Source organism: Plecotus auritus (assembly GCF_963455305.1).
Source record: "Plecotus auritus genome assembly, chromosome: 15".
NCBI classification, from domain to species: Eukaryota; Metazoa; Chordata; class Mammalia; order Chiroptera; family Vespertilionidae; genus Plecotus; species Plecotus auritus.
The window spans coordinates 13,260,794-13,288,029 of record NC_137781.1 but is presented as its reverse complement, the minus strand read 5'-3'; the positions used below and the strand labels follow the sequence as shown (position 1 = coordinate 13,288,029).

At 49.4% G+C, this 27,236-nt stretch overlaps 1 protein-coding gene and 1 long non-coding RNA gene across 3 annotated transcripts in view; one reads left to right on the top strand and one right to left on the bottom strand.

Annotated features, from left to right (window-relative positions):
- LOC308239112 overlaps window positions 1–22,322 on the bottom strand; it is a 25,753-nt gene extending 3,431 nt beyond the window's left edge. The window contains exons 1-4 of one of the 2 annotated variants that reach the window (XR_013959688.1): window positions 22,063–22,322; window positions 21,602–21,711; window positions 9,203–9,457; window positions 5,542–7,358 (exon numbers count right to left, since the gene is read on the bottom strand). This is a non-coding gene — a long non-coding RNA (uncharacterized lncRNA). Of the gene's footprint in view, window positions 1–5,541; window positions 7,359–9,202; window positions 9,458–21,601; window positions 21,712–22,062 lie in introns of those variants that run through there. The other variant, XR_013959687.1, reaches the window with a different exon arrangement.
- Window positions 22,323–22,620: 298 nt separating this feature from the next.
- Window positions 22,621–27,236, top strand: part of HDGFL3 (HDGF like 3) — a 32,095-nt gene continuing 27,479 nt past the window's right edge. Inside the window, exon 1 of the mRNA XM_080651712.1 lies at window positions 22,621–23,130. Coding sequence (XP_080507838.1) covers window positions 23,047–23,130 — 84 coding nt within the window. The 5' untranslated portion in view covers window positions 22,621–23,046. The remainder of the gene's footprint in view (window positions 23,131–27,236) is intronic.

Below are 27,236 nucleotides of genomic sequence, written 5' to 3'. Positions count from 1 at the left end.
GGAAAGGAGAGGGATAGAGAGTTAGAAACATCGATCAGCTGCCTCCTGCACACCCCCTACTGGGGATGTGCCCGCAACCAAGTTACGTGCCCTTGACCGGAATCGAACCCGGGACCCTTCAGTCCGCAGGCCGACGCTCTATCCACTGAGCCAAACCGGTTTCGGCGGCCCCATTGTCTCTTGCCTGGAGGCCTGTGGCAGCCTCCTAACTGGTCCGTTACATCCATCCTTCCCTCCTACAGCAGCCAGCACGGTCCTTCCAAGATGCAGGTCAGATCACGCAGTGCCCCATCTCAAAGCTTCCCATAACAGTGTGAAGCCCAGAGACCCTCCCAAGGCCAACAGGACCCTAAAACATCTTCCTGCACCTGCTCCTTCGTCCTCTTTCCCCACCGGTCTCCCATGACAGCCCTTGCCAGCTCCCTCTCCCCCCACAGTAGCTCTTCCACACCTGCCCTTTACATGATCCCACTGCGCCTGGCTGGTTTGGCTCAGTGGATAGAGCGCTGGCCTGCGGACTGAAGGGTCCCGGGTTCAATTCTGGTCAAGGGTTGTGGGCTCAATCCCCAGCAGGGGGTGTGCGGGAGGCAGCCGATCCATGGTTCTCTCTCATCATTGATGTTTATATCTCTCTTTCTCCCTCTCCCTTTCTCTCTGAAATCAATAAAAAATATTTTTTTAAAGTTCTCACCATAATCTACACATGTTCCCAGTAGCTGGCCTCACACTTCCTGCTCTCAGAGAATTGGGTGCCTCTCCCAATTCCCCCCACCCCACCTCTATTTGTCTATATTCACACCCATGCCCATGTGGTCACACCTGCCTGGACCTCCTGAGAATCAGTCTCATGCCAGGTGGACAGTCACCATGAGCTGCAGACTTCTGTGAGAAGGTGACAGGATCCCCATCCACCCACCAACCATTTTGCTATCATCGCAGACCCATCCCGATCTCCTTAGCCTCAACACCTCACTGAAGGGTCCAGCTTCCCCCACTCCACCTCTCTGATTTTGTCCCCACCCCCCCCCCCCCCCCCCCGCCGTGCGTGCCAACGGGTGGCTTTAGTCTGGATCATCCAAGAAGCATATGTCCATAGGACGGAGTGTGCAAATCTTTTATCGAGAGGAAATAGGAAGGGAGCGGGGGGAGCCGGCAGACACGATGCAGGTCTGACCCCGAGTGAAGGCCAGGAGGGGAGGTTGGGGGAAAGCGTCGGAGACGGCCGTGTAGTCTGAGGCGGCTCAGCAAGGCCGCTGGGAGTCCTCCAGCCAAGGTGAGCCACCACGGCAGCCCTGCATCTCGGGGATGGGTCCCTGGGAACTGTATGTGCCACTCGGACCCTGGCAGCACGCAGCCCATGCGGAGTGTGGCCTCTGCCTGGAGCCCTTGGCCAAACCTTAACCTTCCTAAAGCCCTTGTGTCCTGTTCGAGGTCGATTTAAGCTTATTTTTCTACTAGACTCGGAAGTATTCTGACTCATTTCTTTCTTTTCTTCTTTTTGGTTAATTTTCACTGAAGGATCTTTTTCCATTGATTTTTAGAGAGAGTGGGAGGGAGAGGGAGAGACAGAGAGAAACATCGATGTGAGAGAGACACATCGATTAGTTGCCTCCTGCACGAGCCCCGACCGGGGCCTGGGCTGAACCTGCAACCAAGGTACGTGCCCTTGACCGGAATCGAACCCGGGACCCTTCAGTCCGCAGACCGACGCTCTAGCCCCAGAGCAAACGGGCCAGGCTAAAGCATTCTGATTCTGTTTGAAGGCTAGTGACCTCTCCTCGCCCTCCCACATGCCTGAGGGCCATTCTGTCACTTCTGCCCTCTCCCACTCACTGTCAGCTCCTTTCTTCGGGCCCCATCTCTCCGGTCTGTAATATTTGTGAACCTCTCTCCTCTCAGTGATTCAGAGAACAAAAAAATAGTTTGTTCTTGTAGCAACTCTTCTTTCTCCTCCTGGGACAGCTGATGGCTTCGAACAGATTTTGCCTGATGTCACCTAATCAGTACACTCTTGTTTCTCCCTTTACCATAATGAAAGCCCCCTTCTCCTCCCCACCCCCCCGCCCATGGTTCCCAGTGACTCCCAGACGGCCACATCCAAATGACACATGTGCATAGCCCATGGACATGGGCAATAGGGTAATGAAGATGGGGGGGGAGGAGGGAGATAGGGGCTGGGAGAAGGGAGGTAAAGGGGGGGGGGAACTGGGAGACATCTGTAATACTATCAACAATAACACATATATTTAGCCCCAGCCGGTTTGTCTAAGTGGATAGCATGTACCTCAGGGGCACGTACCTCGGGTACAGGCTCCTCCCCGGCCCGGGACCTGGTCAGGGCACGTGCAGGAGGCAACCGATGATATCGCTCTCACTTAGATGTTTCTCTGTCTTTCACTCTCTTCCACTCTCTCCAAAAATCAATGGAGCCCGGCCGGCGTGGCTCAGTGGTTGAGCATCGACCTATGAACCAGGAGGTCACGGTTCGATTCCCGGTCAGGGCACATGCCCGGGTTGCAGGCTCCATCCCCAGTGGGGGGCGTGCAGGAGGCAGCCCATCCGTGATTCTCTCTCATCATTGATGTTTCTCTCTCTCCCTCTCCCTTCCTCTCTGACATCAATAAAAAATATATAATTTCTTTAATGACATGTGGCTCTGTGGTGCGCCCTGGTCCCTCTTGGGCCTCTCTCGCGCCTCACACTCATGCTCTCTCTGGGTGTCTCCTTCAGCCCACGACCTTGACGGTCGTGCACATCACATAATAATCCACGTTTCTCCAGCTCAGGTCATTTCCCTGCCAATCAACCTCTCCCTTCTTCTGTTTCCTCGCACTGAGGGAGTGGCGCCACCACCTGGCCAACTCACGCTGAACACCTGGGGCGGCCCGGGTCTGGTTAAGATCGAGGCTCAAGTCCCACTGTTCTCAGCTACTCCACCTCCTAACCGGGTGGCTTCGGCCAAGTAACAGCTTCTCAGGGTCTGCCTTCCTCAGCATCCGGCCCTCCTCTGGGGCTTTCCTTGTGGCCACAGCTGTCCGTTGTGGACGAAGGGGCCACATGCTAACCTGACCAGCTCGGGGAAGGCCTGCGTGGCGGTCTTGCCAAGTAACCACAAAGGATGGTCTGAAATTAAAACTTTAACTGGCCCGGCCGGTGTGGCTCAGTAGTTGAGCATCGACCTATGAACCCAGGAGGTCAGGGTTCGATTCCGGTCAGGGCATATGCCCGGGATCCCCAGTGTAAGGTGTGCAGGAGGCAGCCGATCCATGATTCTCTGTCATCACTGATGTTTCTCTCTCTCTCTCCCTCTCCCTTCCTCTCTGAAATCGATTATAAAAAAATATGTTTACAAAAAAAAACAACTTTAATTAAAAGCAGTTATGGTGGGTAGTCATGTCCTAGGCCGAGCCTACTGTCTTTTTACATCTAAGATAACATACCCTTGAAATGTCTGAGTAACTGGTAATTTCCCTTCCCCCCTCCACCCCTGGGGCACAACCGAATACCCCAGGACAGAGACCGTAAATTCCTTCATGGTTATGGTGATCATGTTAATTGCTGACTGTTAACGACCCTGCACCACCTAAGTGAAAGAAGTATGTGTCTATCATGTTATTTTTATCCAGTCCCAGAGGTTCCCCGCTTTGCTTTGTCCCGCCTCCCTCATCTGTCACCAATGGGTTTCATGTAACCCACTCCTCTCTTGACTGTAATGTATAAAACAAGGTGGGGGGGGCCGTTAGTGGTCAACCAAAGGACTTGTCTGCATGCATATTAGCATAACCAATGGACACAGACACGGGGGCGGTGGGGGCTTGCCCTGGGGGGGTGGGAGTGGCGGGGGGGAGAGCCACTGGGGGGGAAGGAGACATATGTAAAACTTTAGACAATCAATCAATCAATCAATCAATAACAAGGTGAAAAACCACCATCCCCTGGAGCATTATCCCAATCCGTTAAGATTCTGCTTCCAGCCATTGTCGACAGTTTGACTCAAATAAACTCACAAAAATTCTTTACGGGTTTGAATGTTTTCACTTTAACCGTTAAAGTGATCCACAGGCAGAACTGAGGACCACCTGCTCTGCACCAAGCACTGCTGAGAGTACAGCAGTGAGGTCAGCACACAGGGTCCCTGCGCCGGTGGCATTTAGAGGCCAACCGAGGAGACAGATATGAAACCAAAAATAAAAATAAATTATACGTGCAGCCCGGCTGCGGTGGCTCAGTGGCTGAGCGTCGACCTATGAACCAGGACAGCCGTGGGCAAACTACGGCCCGCGGGCCGGATCCGGCTGTTCTATCCAGTTCTCTTGCTCTCCCCTCCGCTCCTTTACTTTGTATTTATATTAGTTCACACAAACACTCCATCCATGCTTTTGTTCCGGCCCTCCAGTCCAGTTTAAGAACCCATTGTGGCCCTCGAGTCAAAAAGTTTGCCCACCCCTGAACCAGGAGGTCACGGTTCAATTCCCGGTCAGGGCACATGACGGGGTTGTGGGCTCGATCCCCAGTGTGGGACGTGAGGTTTCTATCTCTCTCTCCCTCTCCCTTCCTCTCTGAAGTCAATAAAGATATGTTAAAAGCAAACAAATAAATAAACAAATTATACATGCAGAATTTCCAGAAGAGAGGTCTATCATCCACTTGCCAGCATCTCTCCTGGCCAGGCCCATCTGACTGAGGGCATGGGGTCATGACCTCTCCCCTCAAGGTTGGGCACTCTGAGTCTCCCCTTCCAGGTGTGTGGCTACAGAAATGCAACTTAACTGTCAATTATCAACGCAACTCTAAGCCTCCAGCCTTGAGGCGGCATCTTCAATATATAAAAAATATTTTTTTATTGATCTCAGAGAAGGGAGAGGGAGAGAGAGAGATAGAAACATCAATGATCAGAATCATTGATTGGCTGCCTCCTGCACACCCCCTACTGGGGATTGAGCCTGCAACCAAGGCATGTGCCCTTGACCGGAATCGAACCTGGGACCCTTCAGTCCACAGGCCGACGCTCTATCCTCCGAGCCACACCAGCTAGGGCTGGCATCTTCATTTCTATGCAGATTAACTTGAGCCTCCACCGCACACGTTGAGAAGACGGATCTCAGCAATCACTTTCCCCATCAGCGTCTGAACATCAGACAAGCAGGGGCCTCCCAGATTCTGAGAGCATCCTTTCCAATCTGCAGACCTTCAACCGACAGGTGAACACTAGCTTTTTGCCCTTAAACATAGGATCTGACAATATCTACTCCTCTGATCGAGCTCTCAAAAACTATTTACTTTAACCCTAGCCGGTTTGGCTCAGTTAATAGAGCGTCAGCCTGAGGACTGAAGGGTCCCAGGTTCGATTCCAGTCAAAAGCACGTAACTCGGTTGCAGGCTCCCAGCCCTGGTCAGGGATGTGCGGGAGGCAACCAAGGGATGTGTTTCTCTCACACTGGTGTTTCTCTCTGTCTCTCCCTCTCCCTTCCACGCTCTCTAAAAATCAATGGAAAAATATCCTCAGGTGAGGATTGAAAACAAAACAAAACTATCTATTTCTACCCTAGCAGAGGGTCAGACCATGATGGCACATGTAGAACCTATTGATCTACACAGTAGGGTGCCTTTTTTGAAGTGAGCTAACCCACTCACATCCAGATTTTGCCTGGTGACTTAACATCTGTCTGTGTTAGGAAGGTTTATAGGTGTTCTTTTCTCTATTCTTTATTGAAATAAAATTCACATAACATAAAATTAACCATTTTAGAGAATTTAATCCAGGGGCATTCAGTACATTCACGAGGTTGTGCAAACTCTACCTAGTTCCAAAACATTTTCATCTCCCCAAAATAAAGCACTGTGCCCATTAAGCAATCACTCTCCATTCTCCTCTCACCCCAGCCCCTGGCAACCACTAATCTACTTTCTGCCTCCATGGATTTGCTTATCTACACTAATAAAAGAGAAACATGCAAATTGCCTGTCACTCTGCTACCCTACCAGCCAATCAGGAGTGAGTATGCAAATTAACCCAACAAAGATGCAACACCCCTAGCAGCCAGGAGATGCTGGGACTGCTGGGAGCCGGATCAGAGACACAAGCTGGCAGAGGGGCCCAGCACCCAGCAGCCCTGCCATCGTGGTGCTGGAGCTGCTGGGGGCTGGATCAGACACACAAACATGCAGGGAGGCCAGCACCCAGCAGCCCCAAGGCCCGCCACCACAGTGCTGGGACTGCTGGGGGCTGGACTGGAGACACAAACCCGCAGGCCTGGCACCCAGCAGCCCCAAACCCCACAGCCGAGGCGCTGGGGCTGCTGGGGGGGGGGGGAGGGTGGGAGGGGGCAGGGGCAGCAGAGACACAAACCCGCAAGAAACCTGTGGAAAGGGAGATAAACTATCATAACTTTATCTCCCTTTCCACAAGATGAGAAAACCGCCCCTGGTTTATTTAGTGATGTGGCCCACACCTTTCTACAAGCACAGGGCATGTTAGGACCACTCCCAGGAAGGTCTGGTCAGATACCGTCTCCAGGGAATAAGGCTACTGTGGCAGATCATCTAAGAGAGGAAACAAGCTTTTGTTGGGTTTATTCTGAAGGTCAGAGAACATGCCACCCCAACATATGCTGTGTTGTTATATTGATGATCTTGAGCTGCAGATGCTTGAAAAACAGCAAATGCATGCAGAGGCTTTCACTGAAGTCTCCTGATCTGCCTAAAATCGGACCCCCCAAAAGGAGCTCAAATGTCATAGGTCCCCTTCACGGGAGAAGTGTCATCAGGCAGAGAAGACTGACTCCTGTCACAGGACAGGAGAGTAGAAGTTGACATCACACCCAAACTTTGTTACCAACTATTTCCCCCCACCCCCATTCATCTTTCCTAAAAATCATTTACTCTCCTCTAAGAGGCCTACATCTCCCGTCCCCTTTCCCTAGGAAGAAGGTATTTAAATATGCATTCTAAGCCATCTTGGGGAGTTATTCATTTTTCCCTGGGATCTCCCACATATACACGAGGTACACATGTTAATGAACTTTTGTTTTTCTCTTGGTGATTTGTCTTTCATTACAAGGGCCTCCACTAACAACTCAGAAAGGTAGAAGAAAACTATTTTTCCTCCTCCATCATTTTATCTCGGGAAATCAAGGCCCCAGCTGAACAATGAGGTTGGCTCAAGTGCAAGCAGTCCCAGCTGAGAGGAGGGAAGCTTTTAGGGAGAAATCAATGATACTGGCATCAAAGTGGGATGGAGGGCACACACATGGTTGCTGGTGGGAGTTTAAAGTGGTTCAACATTTTTGGAGGTTGATTTGGCAAATTCGATAGAAATGTTCAAGGTACATCCAAGAGTCTTCTTCTGGGAATCTCATCTGCTGAGATAAAGCACAAGCGCATAAGCCCTGGTCAGAACCCAGGATGCAACTGCGGGCTCCCCTTCCACGACAGAAAAACCTGGGAACAACCTGCATTTTTAGGACAAGGTGGCATCTATACTAATAAAAGGGTAATATGCTAATTAGACTGAACATCTTCCGGACGACCTTCTGGATGTCCTTCTGGACGTCCTTCCCGACAAAGCCATGTTGGCAGGGCCAAGGCAGAGGAGGTTAGAGGCGATCAGGCTGTCAGGGGAGAGCAGTTAGGGGGATCAGGCCGGCAGGGGAGAGCAGTTGGGGGATCAGGCCAGCAGGCAGGTGAGTGGTTAGGAGCCAGAGGTCCTGAGGGGTCCCAGATTGGAGAGAGTGTAGGCCGAGCTGAGGGGACCCCTTTCCCGTGCACGAATTTCGTTCACCGGGCCTCTAGTCTATATTATAAAAGGCTAATATGCAGCCAAAACCGGTTTGGCTCAGTGGATAGAGCGTCGGCCTGCGGACTGAAGGGTCCCGGGTTCGATTCCGGTCGGGGGCATGTGCCTTGGTTGCGGGCATATCCCCGGTGGGGGGTGTGCAGGAGGCGGCTGATCGATGTTTCTCTCTCATCGATGTTTCTGGCTCTCTATCCCTCTCCCTTTCTCTCTGTAAAATATCAATAAAATATATTTAAAAAAAAAAAAAAAAAAAAAAGGCTAATATGCAAAGTGTCCCCTGGGGGGTTCGACCGGGAGAACGGGAGTTCTATTGCTCGCTATGATGTGCACTGACCACCAGGGGGCAGCGCAGAACACAGAGGGCGACCAGCGGCAGCAGGGCACTGAGGGAGCGAGGGAAAGAGGAGGTGGGGAGGCGGGGGAGGGGGGTGGAGGCAGGGGGAACCGTACGTTGGCGGCATGTGGGTGGTCGCCGGCCAGGCCTAGGGACCCTACCTGTGCAGAGATTTCGTGCACCGGGCCTCTAGTTGTCATATAAATGGAATTATACAATATGTGGCCTTTTGCATCTGGCTTCCTTTACTTAGCATAATGTTTTCAAGTTTCATCCATACTGTAACATATAGTATTTCTTCTTATGGCTAAATAATATTGTGTTGCATGGATATACCATATCCCTTTTCATTTGTTTTTTGACTCATCAGCTGATGGCCATTTGAGTGGTTTCCATTCTTTGGCTGTTATGAATAATAATGCTGCCCTAGCCAGTTTGGCTCAGTGGATAGAGCGTCGGCCTGTGGATTGAAGGGTCCTGGGTTCAATTCCAGTCTAAGGACACATGCCCGGGTTTCAGGCTCAATCCCCAGTAGGGGGCGTGCAAGAGTCAACCGATCAATGATTCTCTCTCATCACGGATGTTTCTATCTCTCTCTCTCCCTCTCCCTTCCTCTCTGAAATCAATAAAAATATATGTATTTTTAAAATCCTATATAATAAAAGCCTAATATGCTAAGTGTCCGACCGTTCATTCGACCGTTTGACCAGTCACTATGACGCGCACTGACCACCAGGGGCAGACGCTCCAACCGGTAGGTTAGCTTGCTGGTGGGGTCTAATGGATCAGGACTGGGCGAGACTGGCTGGACACGCCCTGGAGCCCTCCCACAGTCCCTCCCCCACTGCCAGCCCTAATGGGCCCCAATCAGAACTGGGTGAGATGAGCCAGACACACCCTGGACGAATCCGTGCACCAGGCCAGTTTCAGCCTGATCCCCGCAGGCCAGGCTGAGGGACCCCACCAGTGCACAATTGCACCGGGCCTCTAGTTTTAAATAATAATAATGCTGCTATGAACATTTGTGTACAAGTTTTTGTGTGGACATGTTTTCACTTCACTTGGGTACATACCTAGAAGTGGAATTGCTGGGTGATGGGGTAACTGTAATGTTTGACTTTTTGAAGAACCACCTGTTTTCTTAATCACTGATTCTCAAACGTATTTGCAGATTCACATTTCAGATTGCTGGTGAACGGTGCCCTCTGCTGGAACTTCTTGGTTACTGCGATTGCTGTTGTACATTTCTCTTGACTCATGTCAGACCTAGGAAATGTGTGTGGAAATTCCCCTCGTGTACCATGCATGACTTCCAGCTCCAAGGCTAGCTGGAAAAAAAAAACAAAAACATGTTTCTTGAGTGTTCTTTCTTTTAATATATTTTTATTGATTTCAAAGAGGAAGGGGGAGAGAGAGAGAAACAACAATGGTGAGATAGAATCATTGATCGGCTGCCTCCTGTATGCCCCTTACTGGGAATCCAGCCCACAACCCCGGGCATATGCCCCTACTGGGAATCTAACCTTGACTTCCTGTTCATAGGTCAATGCTCAACCACTGAGCCACGCTGGCTGAGCTCTTGAGTGTTCTTAAGCCTGCTTCCTGGAGGTATGATATCTCATTGTGGTTTTTATTTGCATTCCCTGATAATTAGTGATATTGAGGACCTTTTCATACACCTATTGGCTATTTGCATATCTTCTTGGGAAAAATAGCCCTTGTCAATTTTTTCCTTTACTTATATAATACCTTATTTATATAAAACAAAAATGCTTTACTTTTAACTTTAAACTTTATAAGACATTTTCATGAAAAAAATATATATTTACCATTCAAACACAAAATGTCCATTTTATGCCCAGGGAAATAATTAGTACTATACAGTATAGTACATAGTACATCTAGACCAGTGCTTCCCAACCTTGTCTTGGCCACGCCCCACCTAAGCATCTCTGAAATCCTGATGCCCCCCTGTGACACATAATTCTAACTATTCAAAAAGTGAACTACTACTATTCACATGGACGAAGCCTCAAAGGCCATGAACTTGGTCTAAACAAGCTTCCAAAGAACATGACACCCATGAAAGAAAAATAAAAAAACGAAAGGACAGTGGAAGGACTGAGGAAGAAATCACTAAGAAATTGTTAAAATAGTAATAATATGAAGTGATATAAAAAATAGCACATAAAGTTTCATAACATAGAATAGAGAACTGAAATGCATAAATATGTCACAATATATATTTATATTCTGTATATGAGGCCCCTAGGACCATAAGAAATTCAAAAAAATCACTTAGTAATTCATTCTCGAATTGCCCCCCTTAAAAATCAAATTGCCCCCCTGTGGGGCGTGTGCCCCATGTTGGGAACCACTGACCTAGACAAATATAGACATATACACAATAAGATTAGTTTTAATGTTTAGTATTGAGACATGTTCTTCAGCCATCCTGTGCCAACACCTTGCTACTTCATGCCAGAATCAAGAACTGGAATGTGAAGATTAGTCCTTCCTGGAAAAGAGACTTTGTTATGCAAAAATGTGTTGTTTGCAAGCTATCAGAGGATTTGACGAGGTAATTGTTCATTTCTCTTCGCTAACCCTGTCTCCCACTCAGATCTCCCGATTCCCAGCCCTCATGATACCCACACTAGCAACAGAGCCATCCCCAAACCAGGATTTAGTTTTGGGGGTTTTTGTCCATTTGTTCTATCAGTTCCTAAGAAAACTATGTTGACATCTCCTACTGTAATTGTAAATTTGTCTCTTCTCTTTTATTCCTGTCCATTTTTTGCTTTATATATTTTGAGGCAATGTGATTAATATATACAAGTTAAGTATTTTATTGCTTTCTGGTGAATTGCCTCTTTTATTTTGTTTTCAGCAAGAGGGAGAGGGAGAGAGAGGAACATCGATGGGCTGCTTCCTGCATGCCTCCTACTGGGGATCGAGCCTACAGGTTGTATGTGCCCTTGACCGGGAATGGAACAGGTGTCCTCCTGGTGCATGAGACAATGCTCAACCACTGAGCCACAAGGGCTGGGTGACCCTTTATTTTTATGTAATACCTCTTTATAGCAGAATTTCTCAACTGCAGCACTGTTGACATGCTGGGAGGAATAATTCTTTTACTGGGTGGGCGCTGGGGAGTGCTGTCCTGTGCACGGTTCAGTGTTTAGCAGCATCCTTGTTCTCTGCCCACTAGATGCAATAGCATCCCCACCCCCAGTCATGACCATCTATAGCATCCCCACCCCCAGTCATGACCATCTATAGCGTCCCCACCCCGAGTCATGACCATCTATAGCATCCCCACCCCCAGTCATGACCATCTAAAGTATCCCTAGAGCCCTGGCCGGTGTGGCTCAGTGATACAGTGTCCGCCTGCAGACTGAAGGGTCCCAGGTTGGATTCCAGTCAAGAGCATATGCCCAGGTTACGGGCTCCATCCACAGTAGGGGGCATGCAGGGGGCAGCCGATCAATCATTCTCTCTCATCACTGATGTTTCTAGCTCTCCCTTCCTCTCTGACATCAATAAAAATATACTTTAAAAAAACAGTATCTCTAGATATTGCCAAATGTCCACAGGGGGGCAAAAGCGCGCCTGGTTGAGAGCCACTCCGCTATAGGAAGGCTTTGTGCCTTAAATTCTCGTTTGTTTGCCCGGGCTCGAACTGCAGACTGAAGGGTCCTGGGTTCGATTCCAGTCAAGGGCACTTACCTCGGTTGCAGGCTCCCAACCCTGGTTGGGGGGCATGCAGGAAGCAACCAATCGATGTGTTTCTCTCACATCGATGTTTCTCTCTGTCTCTCCCTCTCCCTTCCACTCTTTTTTTTTTTAAATGATTTCAGAGAGGAAGGGAGAGAGAGAGAGAAACATCAGTGATGAGAGAGAATCATTGATCAGCTGCCTCCTGCACGCCCCCTACTGGGAATGGAGCTCACCACCTGTGACCTCCTGGTTTAGAGGTTGACTCTCAACCACTGAGCCACAGCGGCTGGGCCCTTCCAGTCTTTTTAAAAATCAATTTTTAAAAAATATCCTCGGGGGAGGATTTAAAAACCAAAAACAAAAACAAATGATGTCTTGCATCTACCACAGTTTAAAAAAAATCCTCTTTGGTTTGATATTAGTAAAGGCACTTTCTACCAGTCTTTGCAAGTTTTTAAAAATCATTTTACTTTGAACTTTTCGATACCCTACTCGAGATACGCCTTGTAAACATAAGGTTGACTATCTTTTTAATCCAGACGGAGTCTTTTAATTATAACTGGAGTATGTGTTCCTTTTACCTTTAATGTGGTCACTGACATGTTGGGGTTTGACATCTGCCATATGATTAGTTCATATTTAATCTACTACTCTATTTTTTTCCCTCCTTTCTCACCTTTCTGGGTTATGTACTATTTTTCTGTTTCGTTATTCTCCCCTCCCCCCATTGATTGAGCATTCTTTTATTATTGTTTTAGTTATCCAAAGATCATGTGTATCTTTAACTTACTAAAATGAAATGTTAGAACTTTTGCCACTTTCTTTATTATCTTAGGACCTTAGACCTTGTTACTCCATTTACCTCCATCTCACTTTTCGTGAGATTTTTATTTTTTTTAATCCTCACCCGAGGATATTTTTCCATTGATTTTTAGGGAGAGTGGAAGAGAGAGGGAAAGACAGAGAGAAACATTGCTGTGAGAGAAACACATCGATCGGTTGCCTCCTGCAAGAGTCCCGATCAGGCCCTGGGCCCTGGAAGGAGCCTGCAGCCGAAGTATGTGCCCCTGACCGGAATCGAACCCGGGACCCTTCGGTCCACAGGCCAATGCTCTATCCACTGAGCCATATCGGCTAGGGCTCACGGATTTCTTATGTCTCCATTATGTAATTCATCATTACTTAATTTTAAATAGCCAATGGGTTCCCCCCCACCACCCCGATTTACTCAAATATTTGTTTTTTTCCCCTGTTCTTCATTTCTTCCCACATCTCCCCACGTCCATCCGGGGTTGTGTTCCTTTAGTACCTCATGCAGTGCAGGCCTACGGTAACGGAATTCTATAGCTTATGTTTAATCTAAAAATTGTCTTTCTGTTTCTCTTTTATTGGAAAAATAGTTTGCTTGATTTAGAATTTTAGGTTGCCGACTATTTTCTTCCTGTTGATACCTCAGCTATCAGTCTTTTTGCGGCACCTTTGACAATAGTGTTTCTGCCTTTGTCTTCTCTATGAGTTTCAGCATTTTTACTATAATGTGATTTTCTGTGTTTTTATCATGATTAATGTTCAAAATATATTTTTTTAATCCTCAGTCAAGAATATTTTTCCATTGATTTTTAGGGAGAGTGGGAGTGAGAGGGAAAGACAGAGAGATACATCAATGTGAGAGAAACACATTGATTGGTTGCCTCCTGCACGCACCCCGACCAGGGCCGGAGCCAGGGAGGAGCCTGCAACTGAGGTCTGTGCCCTTGACCGGAATCAAACCCGGGACCCTTTGGTCCGCAGGCTGACGCTCTATCCACTAAGCAACCCAACTGGGGCTCAAAATACTTTCTAATCAATGGCTTGATGGCTTTCATCCGTGTTTAAAAATTCCTAGCCACCAATGCTTCAATGACTGCTTCTACCCCATTCTCTCTCCTCATCCTCATTTGAGACTTCATATTGGACTTTTCACCATTCCTCATGGACAGAAAACACCTCACCAATATTAACTAACAGCAAGCCCATGTGGTGATACCGGTTCCTTTCTGGTTTTGCCTTCTTTTTCTGTCTGGGCTCCGGCCTGAGCATTTTCCTCTCCTTTTGACCGAGCTTCCGTATCAGTAGTTCTCTGTAGCTGTGTCTAATCTGCGGGCAAACCCTGCTTCAGTTTTCTGTTGCTACATAATAACCCACCCCAAAGTTCTGTGGCTTAGAACAGCTGACACCGCCCTAGCCCGTTTGGCTCAGTGGACAGAGTGGCAGCCTGAGAACAGAAGGGTCCCAGGTTCGATTCCAGTCAAGGGCACGTACCTTGGTTGCAGGCTCCTCCCCGGCCCAGCCCTGGTCGGGGCACGTGCGGGAGGCAAGCAATTGATGTGTTTCTCTCACATCAATATTTCCCTCTGTCTTTCCCTCTCTCTTCCACTCTCTCTGAAAAAAATCATATCCTTGGGTGAGGATTTTTAAAAACAAACAAATAAAAAGAAAACAGAAAAGAAAAGCTGACACCATTTACTTGCACGTATTTCGGCCGTTGGGACAAGTCTCAGTGGGACCAAGTGACTCTGTGCCATGCCGTGTTGGCTTTCCTGGGGTTGGCGGATCCAAGATGACCTCACTCACATGTCTAGCACTTCAGTTAGGGGGGTCAGGAGAACTGGGGACTGGCTGAGTCTCTCCCCCTCCCACCCCCGCCCCGTGTCTTTCATTCTCTAGCAGGGGTCCTCAAACTTTTTAAACAGGGGGCCAGTTCACTGTCCCTCAGACCGCTGGAGGGCCGGACTATAGTTTAAAAAAAAAAACTATGAACAAATTCCCATGCGCACTGCGGGCCCGGGACGAGTCGGCTGCTCAGCAGGACAGGCAGCGGCACCCGGCGGGCCGGATAAATGTCCTCAGCAGGCCGCATGTGGCCCGCGGGCCGTAGTTTGAGGACGCCTGCCTAGGGCCTGTCTCCCCCCATGAGCCCATTTCCCCTCCATACCAGCAGGGTACTGTATTTCACATTATTTCCATGGCGGGTCAGGACTCAAAGAGGGTGAAAATAGAAGTCTGTGTGCCTCTTAATGCCCAGGCCTAGAACGAGCATCCTTCACGCCACACATGAGCCCAAGTTAAATAACCCAGCCTTGCCTGACCGGCATGACTCCGTGGTTGAGCGTCGACCTATGAACCTAGGAGGTCATGGTTCGATTCCTGGTCAGGGCACATGCCCGGGTTGCGGGCTCGATCCCCAGTAGGGGGCGTGCAGGAGGCAGCTGATCCATGATTCTCTCTCATCACTGATGTTTCTGTCTCTCCCTCTCCCTTCCTCTCTGACATCAATAAAATATATTTTTTTACATAATAAATAAATAACCCAGCCTCTTTCGCTTGACTTTCAAGAGGGTGTCAATATCCTATAGCCCTTTCTCTTTCAAGGAATGTGCATCCTGGGTCTGGGTCAGAGGATACTTGAGAGACACCTCGAAGGGGCAAAAGTAGTAGAAATGAGCTCTGATGCAAAGCCAGGGAGCTCCCTTCTGACATGCCGTGTGTGTGTGTGTGTGTGTGTGTGTGTGTGTGTGTGTGTGACTCCCTTTCCACAACTCTTTTCATTACATCAGTAAACCAACAAAGATAACAGTATCAACTGACATTTAATGAGCACCTACTATGTGCCCGGCACTGTATCTAAGTGCTTTTTGTTGTTGTTGTTTTTTTAATATATTTTTATTGATTTCAGAGGGGAAGGAAGGGAGAGGAAGAGAGAGATAGAAACATCAATGAGAGAGAATCATTGATGGGCTGCCTCCTGCACGCCCCATACCTGGGATTGAGCCTGTAATCTGGGCATGTGCCCCGACCAGGAATCAAACCGTGACCTCCTGGTTCATAAGTCGATGCTCAACCACTGACCTATGCTGGCTGGGCTCCAGGTGTTTATGTGTGCCATACATAATTTGGGGCGGAGGAATACATTTTGGGCACTTCAAGCATCACGGAATGGGTGAATTGGTGAAAAAAGATTTGAAGGAACTGTTGGAGTTTTATTAAGAAGCTGAGTCAAGATTTGAAAGGGGAAGGTGAAAACAGGACAGAATCAACAAAATGTGTGGGTGTCTGTGAGTGAGAAGAAGACTGGCAAAAACAAATAGCCCAGAGGCAAGGGAGAAGGAAGTAATAACCCAAAGGGATCTGAGGATGTGGAAAGCAAATGTGATCAAAGGCAGCTGGAATTATCATTACTGGTGAGTGGAGTTCTTCCCAAGTTGCAGAAGTAAAATTAACGTGTGCTATTTTGACATAGCAAACAGACTAGCTTTGGGGGCTACATTGACTAAAATGAAATACATCAGGGTCTTTTAATAGTCACAGTGGTATCTCTAAAGCAGTGGTTCCCAACATGGGGCACACACCCCACAGGGGGGCAACTTGATTTTTAAGGGGGGCAATTTGAGAATGAGTCCTTAACAGTGAATTTTTTGCATTTCTTATGGTTCCAGGGGCCTCAGATACAGTCTATCTATATTCATAATAGAGGATTATGCAAATTGTCCGGGAAGCTGTCACAGTAACAGTAACAACAGAACAGTAGGCTGCGTGGGGCAACAAGGCCAGCATGGGGGTTAGTGAGGGACGACCTAACAACTGAACAGCAGGCTGTGTGGGGTGACCAGGCCAGCAGGGGGGTTAGTAAGGGATGACCTAACAACTGAACAGCAGGCTGTGTGGGGTGACCAGGCCAGCAGGGGGGTTAGTGAAGGATGACCTAATAACTGAACAGCAGGCTGCGTGGGGCGACCAGGCTGGTGGGGGGGGCAGTTGGGGGTGACCAGGCCGGCAGGGGGCGAGGCAGCTGGGGGCGACCAGGACAGCAGGGGGGGCAGTTAGGGGCGACCAGGATGGTGGGGGGGGGCAATTTGGGGCGACCAGGCCAGCGGGGGGGGCAGTTGGGCAGTTGCGGGCAAACAGGCCGGCAGGGGTGGCAGTTAGAGGCAATCAGGCTGGCAGGCAGAGGCAGTTAGGGGTCATCAGGCTTGCAGGGGGGGGCAGTTAGGGGCGATCAGGCAGGCAGGGAGGTGAGCAGACAGGAGCCAGTTGTCTCGGATTGTGAGAGGGTGCAGGCTGGGCTGAGGGGACCCCTCCCTCCCCCCCATGCACGAATTTCATGCACCGGACCTCTAGTAAATATATATGGTGACATATTTATGCATTTTAGTTTTCTATTCTATGTTTTTTAACTTTATTTGCCATTTTTTCATATCACTTCATATTTTTTAAATGATTTCTTAGTGATTTCTTCCTCAGTACTTCAGCTGTCCTTTCGTTCTTTTATTTTTCTCTTTCATGGATGCCATACTCTTTGGAAGCTTGTTTAGACCGTCAATGGCCTTTTAGGCTTCCTCCACATGAATAGTTCACTTTTTGAATAATGAGAATTATAGGTGGGTGGGGGGGCGGGATCAGGATTTTAGAGAGGTTGGGAACCACTGCTCTAAAGGGTTACTGATTATTTGTTAAATATTTGAATAGAGCATTGTTCTGGAACAGCCTCAGGAAAGCCCTTCCCAGAAAAGCGGAGGAAGGAGTCTGAAAGTTCCATCTGCCCCGAGGGCCACAGGGCAAGGCTTCATTCCCGGCAAAGCTGTGTTGACAAGGTGGTCTGCATCCAACCTGGCTGCAGGGACCGATGAGCTCTTAGCTCCTAGCCAGGCACATAGGAAGTTCCTGATGACCAGTCAGAGGGAGTCTAACAAGGGGATCCTATGTGCGAGTGTTCTTTTTTAAAAAATATGTTTTTATTGATTTTACAGAGAGGAAGGGAGCGGGGAGAGAGAGGTAGAAACATCCGTGAGAGAGAAACAGCCATCAGCTGCCTCCTGCACAGCCCCTGGGATTACAGGCTCGATCCCAGGTGTGGGGCGTGCAGGAGGCAGCCCATCAATGATTCTCTCTCATCGATGTTTCTCTCTCTCCCTCTCCCTCTCCCTTCCTCTCTGAAATCAATCAAAACGGGCTAGGGCTGTACTGGGGTTCTAAAGTCTGACTGGGTAGGGCACGAGAGGCAGGCAAACGGCATGTACTGAGCAGTCAGACCAGGCTCAACGGAAAACCTCACACCAAAGCCGAGACCGCGAGAAATGTCCATATTCTCAAAACAACCCAAACCCCAGCTTTTGGCCTCTGTCTTCAACCACTCTAGTGGTTCCTTCTCTCATTACAAGCTCATATTTCTCCAGTTTTTAAAAACCAGCTATCCCTAGCCAGTCTGGCTCACTGGATGGAGCATAGGCCTGTGGACTGAAAGTTCCCGGGTTCGACTCCGGTCAAGGTCATGTACCTCATCGGTTGCAGGCTTGATCCCCGGGCCTGATCGGGGCTCATGTGGGAGGCAACCAATCAATGGGGCTCTCTCACATCAATGTTTCTCTCTGACTTTCCCCGTTCCTTCCACTCTAAGAATCAATGGGAAAATATCCTCAGGTGAGGATCAACATAAAAATAAAAACAAGTAAAAACCAGCTAAACAATCAGAACAACTCTTCCTTCCTGCTTTCATGCTGCTCCTTCACTGTTGGAATGGGGTGTCTACCCTTCCTGCTCCCACACTTTCCCTCTCATTCACATCTCTGGTTCTTCCCAGCACCATTTCAGTAAACCAGCTCCCAGCAAAGTCACCAATGGCTTCTCAATCACCAGCTTCCATGGACCCATCTCTTTCCTTATCGTACTTGACCTCTCCGTGGCATCACCCGGACATACCCCTCCTTCTGGAAACTGTTTAATACTTCGGTTCCTGCAGAAAGAGGACTATGCTCCTCTCTCTTCTTCTGCCTGAACCTTAAATGTTGGTGTTACCTGGCTCCATCCTCGGCCACACCCTTTCTCCTTCTACCCGAGCCCCTGGAAACCTCCCTCGTGGTTTCAGCCTCTGCCTGTATGTGGATCTCTGCGCTCTGCCTTGACCACTTTCTCTAAGCTGTACGTTCAGCTGCCCACTAAACATCTGTCTGGGTGCCCCATGGAAATCGCAACACACAAAGCCACTCATGATCTCATCCCCAAGGAAGGCGACCCTGCTAGCGGTTCTCAATCTGTGGGTCGCGACCCACAGGTTGAGAACCGCTGCTGTAGAGCCTAAGACCATCGGAAAACACAGATATTTACTTTACGATTCAGAACAGTAGCAGTTACAGTTATGAAGTAGCAACGAAAATAATTTTATGGTTGGGGGTCACCACAACATGAGGAACTGTATTAAAGGGTCGCGGCATTAGAAAGGTTGAGAACCACTGGGATAGAGGGTCAACCTGCGGACTGAAGGGTCCCGGGTTCGATTCTGGTCAAGGGCACATGCCTGGGGTTGCAGGTTCGATCCCCAGCAGGGGGCGTGCAGGAGGCAGCTGATCAATGATTTTCTCTCATCATCGATGTTTCTCTCTCTCCTCCTCTCCCTTCCTCTCTGAAATCAATATATATATATATATATATATATATATATATATATATGTATGTGTGTGTGTGTGTGTGTGTGTATATTTTTTTTAAGTGATCATCCTGTTGCTTCAGCCAGAAACCAGGGATTAGTTTTTGACTCGTCCTTTTTCTTACTCAGCCACCACTGAATGAGTCAGCAAGCCCTATCCAAGCCCTTGTCTTCTTTCTTCTGGTGAGAGACCCCCAACGGAGCTCCAGCCTCTCACCCCCAAATCCACCTCCACACTGGCCACCAGAGTACTCTGTCTAACACAAGTCACGACTGCCCTAGCCGGTTTGGCTCAGTGGATAGAGCGTGGGCCTGGGGACTGAAGGTCCCGGGTTCCATTCCAGTCAAGGACACATACCCGGGTTGCAGGCTCGATCCCCAGTAGGGAGCGTGCAGGTGGCAGCCGATCAATGATCCTCTCTCATCATTGATGTTTCTATCTCTCTCTCTCTCCCTTCCTCTTTGAAATCAATAAAAATATATTATAAAAATAAATAAAAATGAAACAAGTCAAGATCATGTCCCTCCCCCACTTCAAGTCCTCTTATGGCTTCCAGCTGGGAGGCCAGACCAAGGGGGCAGGCAGCCAACGGCGAGGACCCTGGCAGCTGGTCAGAGGCTTTGGGTTGGACAGAAGAGGACACAGGAACCATTCACAGGTTCATGAGCAGGGCACGCCAGCACGATGACAGGTACACAGAACAAGTCCTACAAGTTGGAGACGCACTGGCAAACTGCTATACGCTGAGTGTTTGTATCCTCCCGGAAATCATTCGCTAAACCCCAATGCCCAATGTATTCGTAAAGGGGCCTTTGGGAGGTGATGAGGTCATGAGGATGGGGCCCTCATGAATAGGATTGATGCCCCTAGAAAAGAGACCCCAGAGTTTCCTGCCTTCCTCTCCCTCCCATCCCCTGTGGGAAAGGACTGCTGAAATGACTGTCATCTCATATGAAAACATGCTCAAAGTCACTAATAATCCAAGAGATGCAAATCAAAACGACAATGAGGTACCATCTCACACCTGTCAGAATGGCTACCATCAATAAATCAATAAATGACAAGTGCTGGTGAGGATGTGGAGAAAAGGGAACCCTCGTGCACTGCTGGTGGGAATGCAGACTGGTGGAACCATTATGGAAAACAGTATGGAGTTTCCTCAAAAAATTAAGTATGGAACTGCCATTTGACCCAGTGATCCCACTTCTAGGAATATATCATAAGAAACCCAAAGCACCAATCAGAAAGAATGTATGCACCCCTATGTTCATAGCAGTACAATTTATAATAGCTAAGGTCTGGAAACAGCCCAAGTGCCCATCAGTATATGAATAGATAAAAAAGCTGTGGTACATTTATACCATGGAATACTATGCAGCCGTGAAAAAAAAGAATATCTTACCCTTTGAGACAGCATGGAGGGAGCTGGAGAATAACACGCTAAGTGAAATAAGTCAGCCAGAAAAAGACAAGTATCACATGTTCTCACTAATGTGGAATCTAAGTAACAAAATAAATGATGAATGGAGTGGATCCAGAGACATTGGAAGCATGGAACAGAATGTGGAATCTGAGGGAAGGCGGGGGGTGGGGGGGTTTGGAACCAAAGACCTTGCATGCATATATATGCATAACCCATGCACACAGACAATAGGGGGCTGAGGGCCTGGGATTGGGCGGGAGGGAAGGGGGGAGCTGGAGGGAGTTAATGTGGGGGAAAAGGAGACATATGTAATGCTTCCAACAATAATTATTTAAAGAAATAAAATAAAATGACTGTCATCCATGAACCAGGAAGCCAGCCGGCACCAGATAATAGAATTGCCCCGCGCTTTGTTTTGGGGTCTCCAAGCCTCCAGCACGGTGAGAACTGAATTTCCATTGTTTATAAGTCAGCCAGTCTGTGGTTTTTCGTTAGAGCAACCCAGTGGGACTGTTCAAAAAAGAGACAAGCCCACCATGTGGTCCCTTGTGCTAAGCCAGCCTCCAAACTGAGATTTAATACCTAACGTAATTACAGTTTCAACCTCTCCGAGGCGTGAGATTGTAGATCAGTCAATCAGGAATTACCTGGTCAGCACCAGTGGGGTCAGCTACCTGACAGAGCCCTTACGTTCCCCCAAAGAAACATGACCTTGCCTGAAACACCTGCCCTTTACTCATCACCTCCCTGTCCCACCCGCTTCCGCCCATAAAAGTCCTTCATGGAGCACAGCTCCTCAGAGGGCCCTCCCTGCTAGGTGGGAGGCTGCCCATTCACGAATCGATGGGAAGAGCCAGTAAGGTCCTTACATTTGACTCAGTTGAATTTTGTCTTCTAACAGGACAGAGGCATGGGCTTGCAGCTCGGGCAAAAGGACCTGGACCAGTCTTCTTCAGCGAGAAAGGAGGGAAAGGTGAGCCTGTAGGACCGTGAGGAAGGGTCAATGTCCACCAAGGAAAATCGCCGGACCGAGTAGTAAGGAGACGCATTAGTGGGCAATGCCACGCATTATCAAGGACACAAACAATCCACAGGAAGTCTAGGGCCTTGCAAGCCCACCACTGGGAGCCCAGCATGAAGGCACACGAGCAGGGGGCACACACACACTCCTCCAGGGCCAGTGAGAAGGCAGAGGGTGGGAGAAACTTCTATAGAAAGGAGGGAGGGCAGGCAAGCCTAGGAGAGAGCACCGACCCGAACAAGGAGCACGGTCCCTAGGACCAGGTGAGGGCCACCAAGTCAGTTACCCCGAGGGGCTGCGCCGGCTGACCTCTGAGAGGTGGGCTTCGGATGGAAGAGGCGCCATTCACTCGCATGCAAAAGCATCTCATGCCAAAGGTTGCCAGGACTGGAAACGGGTGACCTGCCAGAGTTCAGTCCCTTCCGGCTCTACGTCCCGGGCCTGAGGACACACAACCACGAATGGGCTTTGGGGTCCTGCAGATCCAAGTTCAAATCCCGACTGTGCCCCCCGGGGCGGGTCTCAACTGCCTGGTCAAGGGCAGACCCGGGGCGGGCACCCGGCAAGGTCGCCGAGCGCAGAGCAGTGGCCTCTCCGGCGGCCCGATGGGTCCCGGGCCTGCCGCGCCCCCGTGCCCGCCCGCGGGGGGCCGGGCGGGGGCCGTGGGGCTGGGGGCTCCCCGCGCGGCGCGGACGCAGAGGGGCGGCCGGGTGGTGATTGGCTGGGCCGCGCGGGCAGCTCGGGGCCGAGAACAAAAGAGCGCGGCGGCGGGCGGCCCCGGAGTCGGCGCTCCCGCCCGCCCGGCGCGGGCTCGGTGCTGGGAGGACGCGCCCACCGCCCGCCCGTTCTCCGCGCAGCGGCCGGCGCGCTCCGTGCCTGGGCGGAAGCGGCCGTGGACCGAGGGACTCCGCGGCGGGCGCGGGCGGGGCGGGGGCTGAGCGCGCGAGAACAATAATCCGATCGCGGCTGCGGCTGCCGCCCGAGGAGGGGTTCGGGGGAGGCGCGAGGCCGGCCCGCCGCGCCCGGAACCGTGAGGGAACCGGGAGGGAGGCCGGCAGCAGCGGCATGAGGCAGGCGGCGCGGCGGCCGTGAGCGCGCGGCGGCCGGACCGTGATTTGCGGGCCGCTGCACCCCCCCGCCCGCCCCGCTGCCGGTCGCCGTTGCCCCTCGTCGGAGCGGCCGCCCGCCCGCCCGAGACCTCGGGGAGCGCAGCGCAGTCCGTCGGCCCGCGGGGGGGCGGCCTGCCGGCGTCTTCGCGGCGACCAAGGACGTCCGGGAAGGGGAGCGGCCGAGATGGCGCGTCCGCGGCCCCGCGAGTACAAGGCGGGCGACCTGGTGTTCGCCAAGATGAAGGGCTACCCTCACTGGCCGGCGCGGGTGAGTACGAGGCCGCGCGGGGCCCGCCCGCCCACCATTTTCCCTCCATGATGGCGCGCCGCCCCCTTCCCCTTCCCTTTTCCCTTCCCGTCGCCTCACCGGCCTGCAAGCCGCCGCCCGGGAGCCCGGCGCTGAGGGAACCGCGGCCTGGGGCGCCCGGCAGGGTCGTCGGGGCGCGCGCGGCAAATGGCCGTCCGCGAGTCGGCGGGCGGCGGCGGCGCGTCCTGGCGAGGCCGGGCGGTGTCACTGCGAGGCCAGCGGCGCCCGCTGGCACCCGTTCATCCATCGCTCGGAGCATCCTCCGCCATCCGGACTTGTTGAGCCTCCCCCGAGCGCGATTCCGGGGCCTCCGCCCGCCCATCCTCGTCCTGGGTCCGTGCCTCCCTGTTGGCCTCGTGCCTGTGAACCGACGCCCCCAGCGCGGGCCGGTGGGGCCGGGACGCCCCGAGCGCCTCTTCACCTCCATGTTGGTTTTAGGTCGTTGATCCCAGACCTGGTCCTCGGCCTCCTCGCTGCAGCGCACGGAGCTCCCGGTCCTCGGCGGCAGGGGTGTCGCCGGGCTCCCTCCCTAGAAAGCATCAGCCTCTCCTACATGCATGGCACTCGCCGTTTTTTAGGAGGCCCTTAGAGTGAGGGCCGTGTGTGCTTTGTGTTTTAAGCTAAACCCCTTTTATTTTCATTTTGTGATCGTTGTCAGTTTCTTGCTTGAAATAAGAGATAGTGAAGAGGAAGGGTCAAGGCAACTTGGGGACTCGTGTTGGTGCCCTTGAGTTAGAGAACCAGACCAGGGGGATAGCGGGATAAATGTGGGTGTGCGCTCCAGAATGTCTTGTGGTCAAGTGATGATGGAAAACAAAAAGAAAGAGAGAGAAAATACACCCATTCAAAAAAGGAAGTGACATCATGGGTGACCAGACAGCAGTTTAGTAAAGTTGAAGTAATGGATGGACATAATCAAGTTGTTTGGGTTTGGGGTTTTGTTGGTTTTGGGGTGTTTTTTTTGGGGGGGGGTGGACTTAGTTTGTCACGATTGTAAAAAAGAAAAGGACACTGCTATCTGATCAGGGCTCCTCATTTCAACTGTCTGAATATCCATTTCTGCAAAGAGAATTATCATCTCCAGGATTCCTTCCACCACTTAGAACCTCAGATTTCAAGTGGGTAAAGGGTTCCTATTCGGGTTCCATTGGGCTGTGCAAATAGCTTTTCTCCACCCGCCCTGTGGGTGGTCCTTAAATAAGGCACAATTTTCATGGTAGAACATGGTGCTGTTCATGGTATAGTGCCATGCTGCTTCCAGGGGCGAGATTTGTGACTTCAGGAGTTGTTTAGGGGATTCCTGCATGTATTTGTCATGTAAGAAGTAAACAGCTATAGGGCACATGAGTTTAAACATAGTCGAAAGTGAATTAAAGATTATCATCAGTGGTTATTTCCATATAACACAATGGCTTTTGGGGTTGTTTAAAATATATTTGTATTGATTTCAGAGAGGAAAGGAAGAGAGAGAGAAACATCAATGATGAGAGAGAATCATCAATTGGCTGCTTCCTGTGCGCCCCCACTGGGGACTGAGCCTGCAACCCAGGCATGTGCCCTTGACCGAAATCGAACCCAGGACCCTTCAGTCCACAGGCTGATGCTCTATCCACTGAGCCAAACCAGCTAGGGCCACAATGGCTTTCTTTAATCTGAAGAGAAATAGTCTCAGAGTCAAAAAGAAAATAGTCTTAAAATGTCCTACCTTGGCCACCTATAGTAATTTTGAAACAAAAAGGGGCCACAGAAGTGGACCTAGTTGTATATCTGGTTGTACATAAAATTCCTAGAAGTTAGCATTCCAGACTAAGACAAAGTGGGAAAGAAAATTAAGAAGTAAAACCCATTGGGTTGTTAGCTAAGATACAGTAAATACAGAAAAGAAAAATCTATTTTCACATTTAACTTGAGCTCCTTGAGGAAAGGACCCGTGTGTGTGTGTGCGTGCGCGCGCGCTTGCTTTTTAGTGTTAGTTTATAGTGAGTGGCATGTTGTCATTTCCAAGGAACGGTAAAGGTTAGAAAAAGAAAAATTTTAGTCTCTAAGGCTTTGTTAGTTGCCGTGCTGTGTGCTTCATATGTTTTTATTTTCATGCCAATCATATGAAACATTTTTTCTCTATTTCACAAACCTAGCCATAGGTTTGTAGATGATATTATAAAGTACTAAATGGAAAAAAATCCTATTCATTCAGATTTCAAATATTATCACTTCTTTTTTTTTTTAATAAATTTTTTTGATTTCAGAAAGGAAGGGAGAGAGAGAGAAACATCAGTGATGAGGGAGAATCCTTGATCAGCTGCCTGCTGCAGCCCACAACCCTGGCATGTGCCCTTGACCGGCATTGAACCCAGGACCCTTCAGTCCGCAGGCCGACGCTCTATCGACTGAGCCAAACCAGCTAGGGCAAATACTGTCACATCTTATGAAGGCCAGTCATGTGGGGGTTCCATATGGCCCCAAGAAATCAAATCTAGGAGGGAAACCCTGGGGGAGCAGATTTCAGCTTTCTCACAGCAGGAATGGAGAAGTGACGCCCCTGCTAGAGAGAAGACATTTGGTCCTAGGCAGCCCCTTGTGAGGAATGTGTGCCAAGAGGGTTCAGATGTCTAACAGACTTAGGTCGAATTCAGCTTGCAGCTGGGTTTCAGACTCTGAGACCTCAGGCCTGGTTTGTAATCTTCCTTAGTTTCACTTTACTAGTCTGAAATGGGGACCATTAGCCCTAGCTGGTTTGGCTCAGTGGATAGAGCATCCGCCTGGGGACTGAAGGGTCCCGGGTTCGATTCCCCAGGCATGATTCCCCAAGGGCACATGCCTGGGTTGCAGGCTGGATCCCCAGTAGGGGGCGTGCAGGAGGCAGCCCATCAATGATTCTCATCATTGATGTTTCTATCTCTCTCCCTCTCCCTTCCTCTCTGAAATCAATAAAAATATATTTTAAAAATTAAAAATAATAAAATAGGGACCATTCTTACCTCAGATTTATTAGTATAGCAGTCAGTGGTACTTTAATGTTCCTAACTTTTTTCCTTTTGAGCTTCTAACTTTTCTCCTGTATCACTACACTTTCTGAAATTTTCAACTCTTGAGTAGATTTATTTTTTCTGACATCTTATCATGAAAAATTTTAAACATAGAAAAGTTAAAAGAATTGTACAGTGAATACCCAACTAGTATCTACCACCTAGGTTCTGTAATTAACATTTACTATATTTGTCTATCACTTAGTTCTTCCTCTATACATGCATCAGTCCATCTTATTTTAATGCATTTCAAAGTACGTAAGTTGCAGACATCACTAGACTTTACTCCCAGGCACTTCAGTATCATTAGCTAGAGGTCAATATTTTTGAGGTAAGATTTACAGACTGAGACACACCTTAGTGTACCATTCACTGAGCTTGACAACTGTATGCACGGCTATGATAAGAAGCCCCTGCCAAGCTGTACAACAGTACCCACGCCCATGGAAGTTCCCTCGTGCCTCTTCCCAGTTGATTCCCGTGATCCTCTCTGTTCACATGTTCTTATTTTAACATTAAGTAGCAGCTAGCTGTTTTGAATAGAGTATATTTTATTGTATATGACTTTTAAAATTAGAAGTTCATTTATACATAAAGATTACCCAGCTAAATACTTACGCTAAAACAAGAGTCTGAACCCTCTTGATTGTGTACACTGTTGATAAAAAAAAAAAAAAAATCGAGCATGCATCCCAAATATGTGTAAATTTACTTTACAATTACATACACTTGTATGTGGTACTGTTATGTGCATTGTAAAATCCAAAAAGAAACTAAAAGGGCCCTAGCTGGGTTGACTCAGGCGATAGAGTGTCAGCCTGGGAACTGAAGGGTCCGGAGTTTGATTCCGGTCCAGGCACATGCCCAATTTCGGACTCAATCCCCAGTAGGGGGCGTGCAGGAGGCAGCCGATCAGAGATTCTCTCTCATCATTGATGTTTCTATCTCTCCCTCTCCTTTCCTCTCTGAAATCAATAAAAAATATATTTAATTTTTTAAAAAGAAACTAAAAGGGATGACATGATGCAAACAGTATTTTAT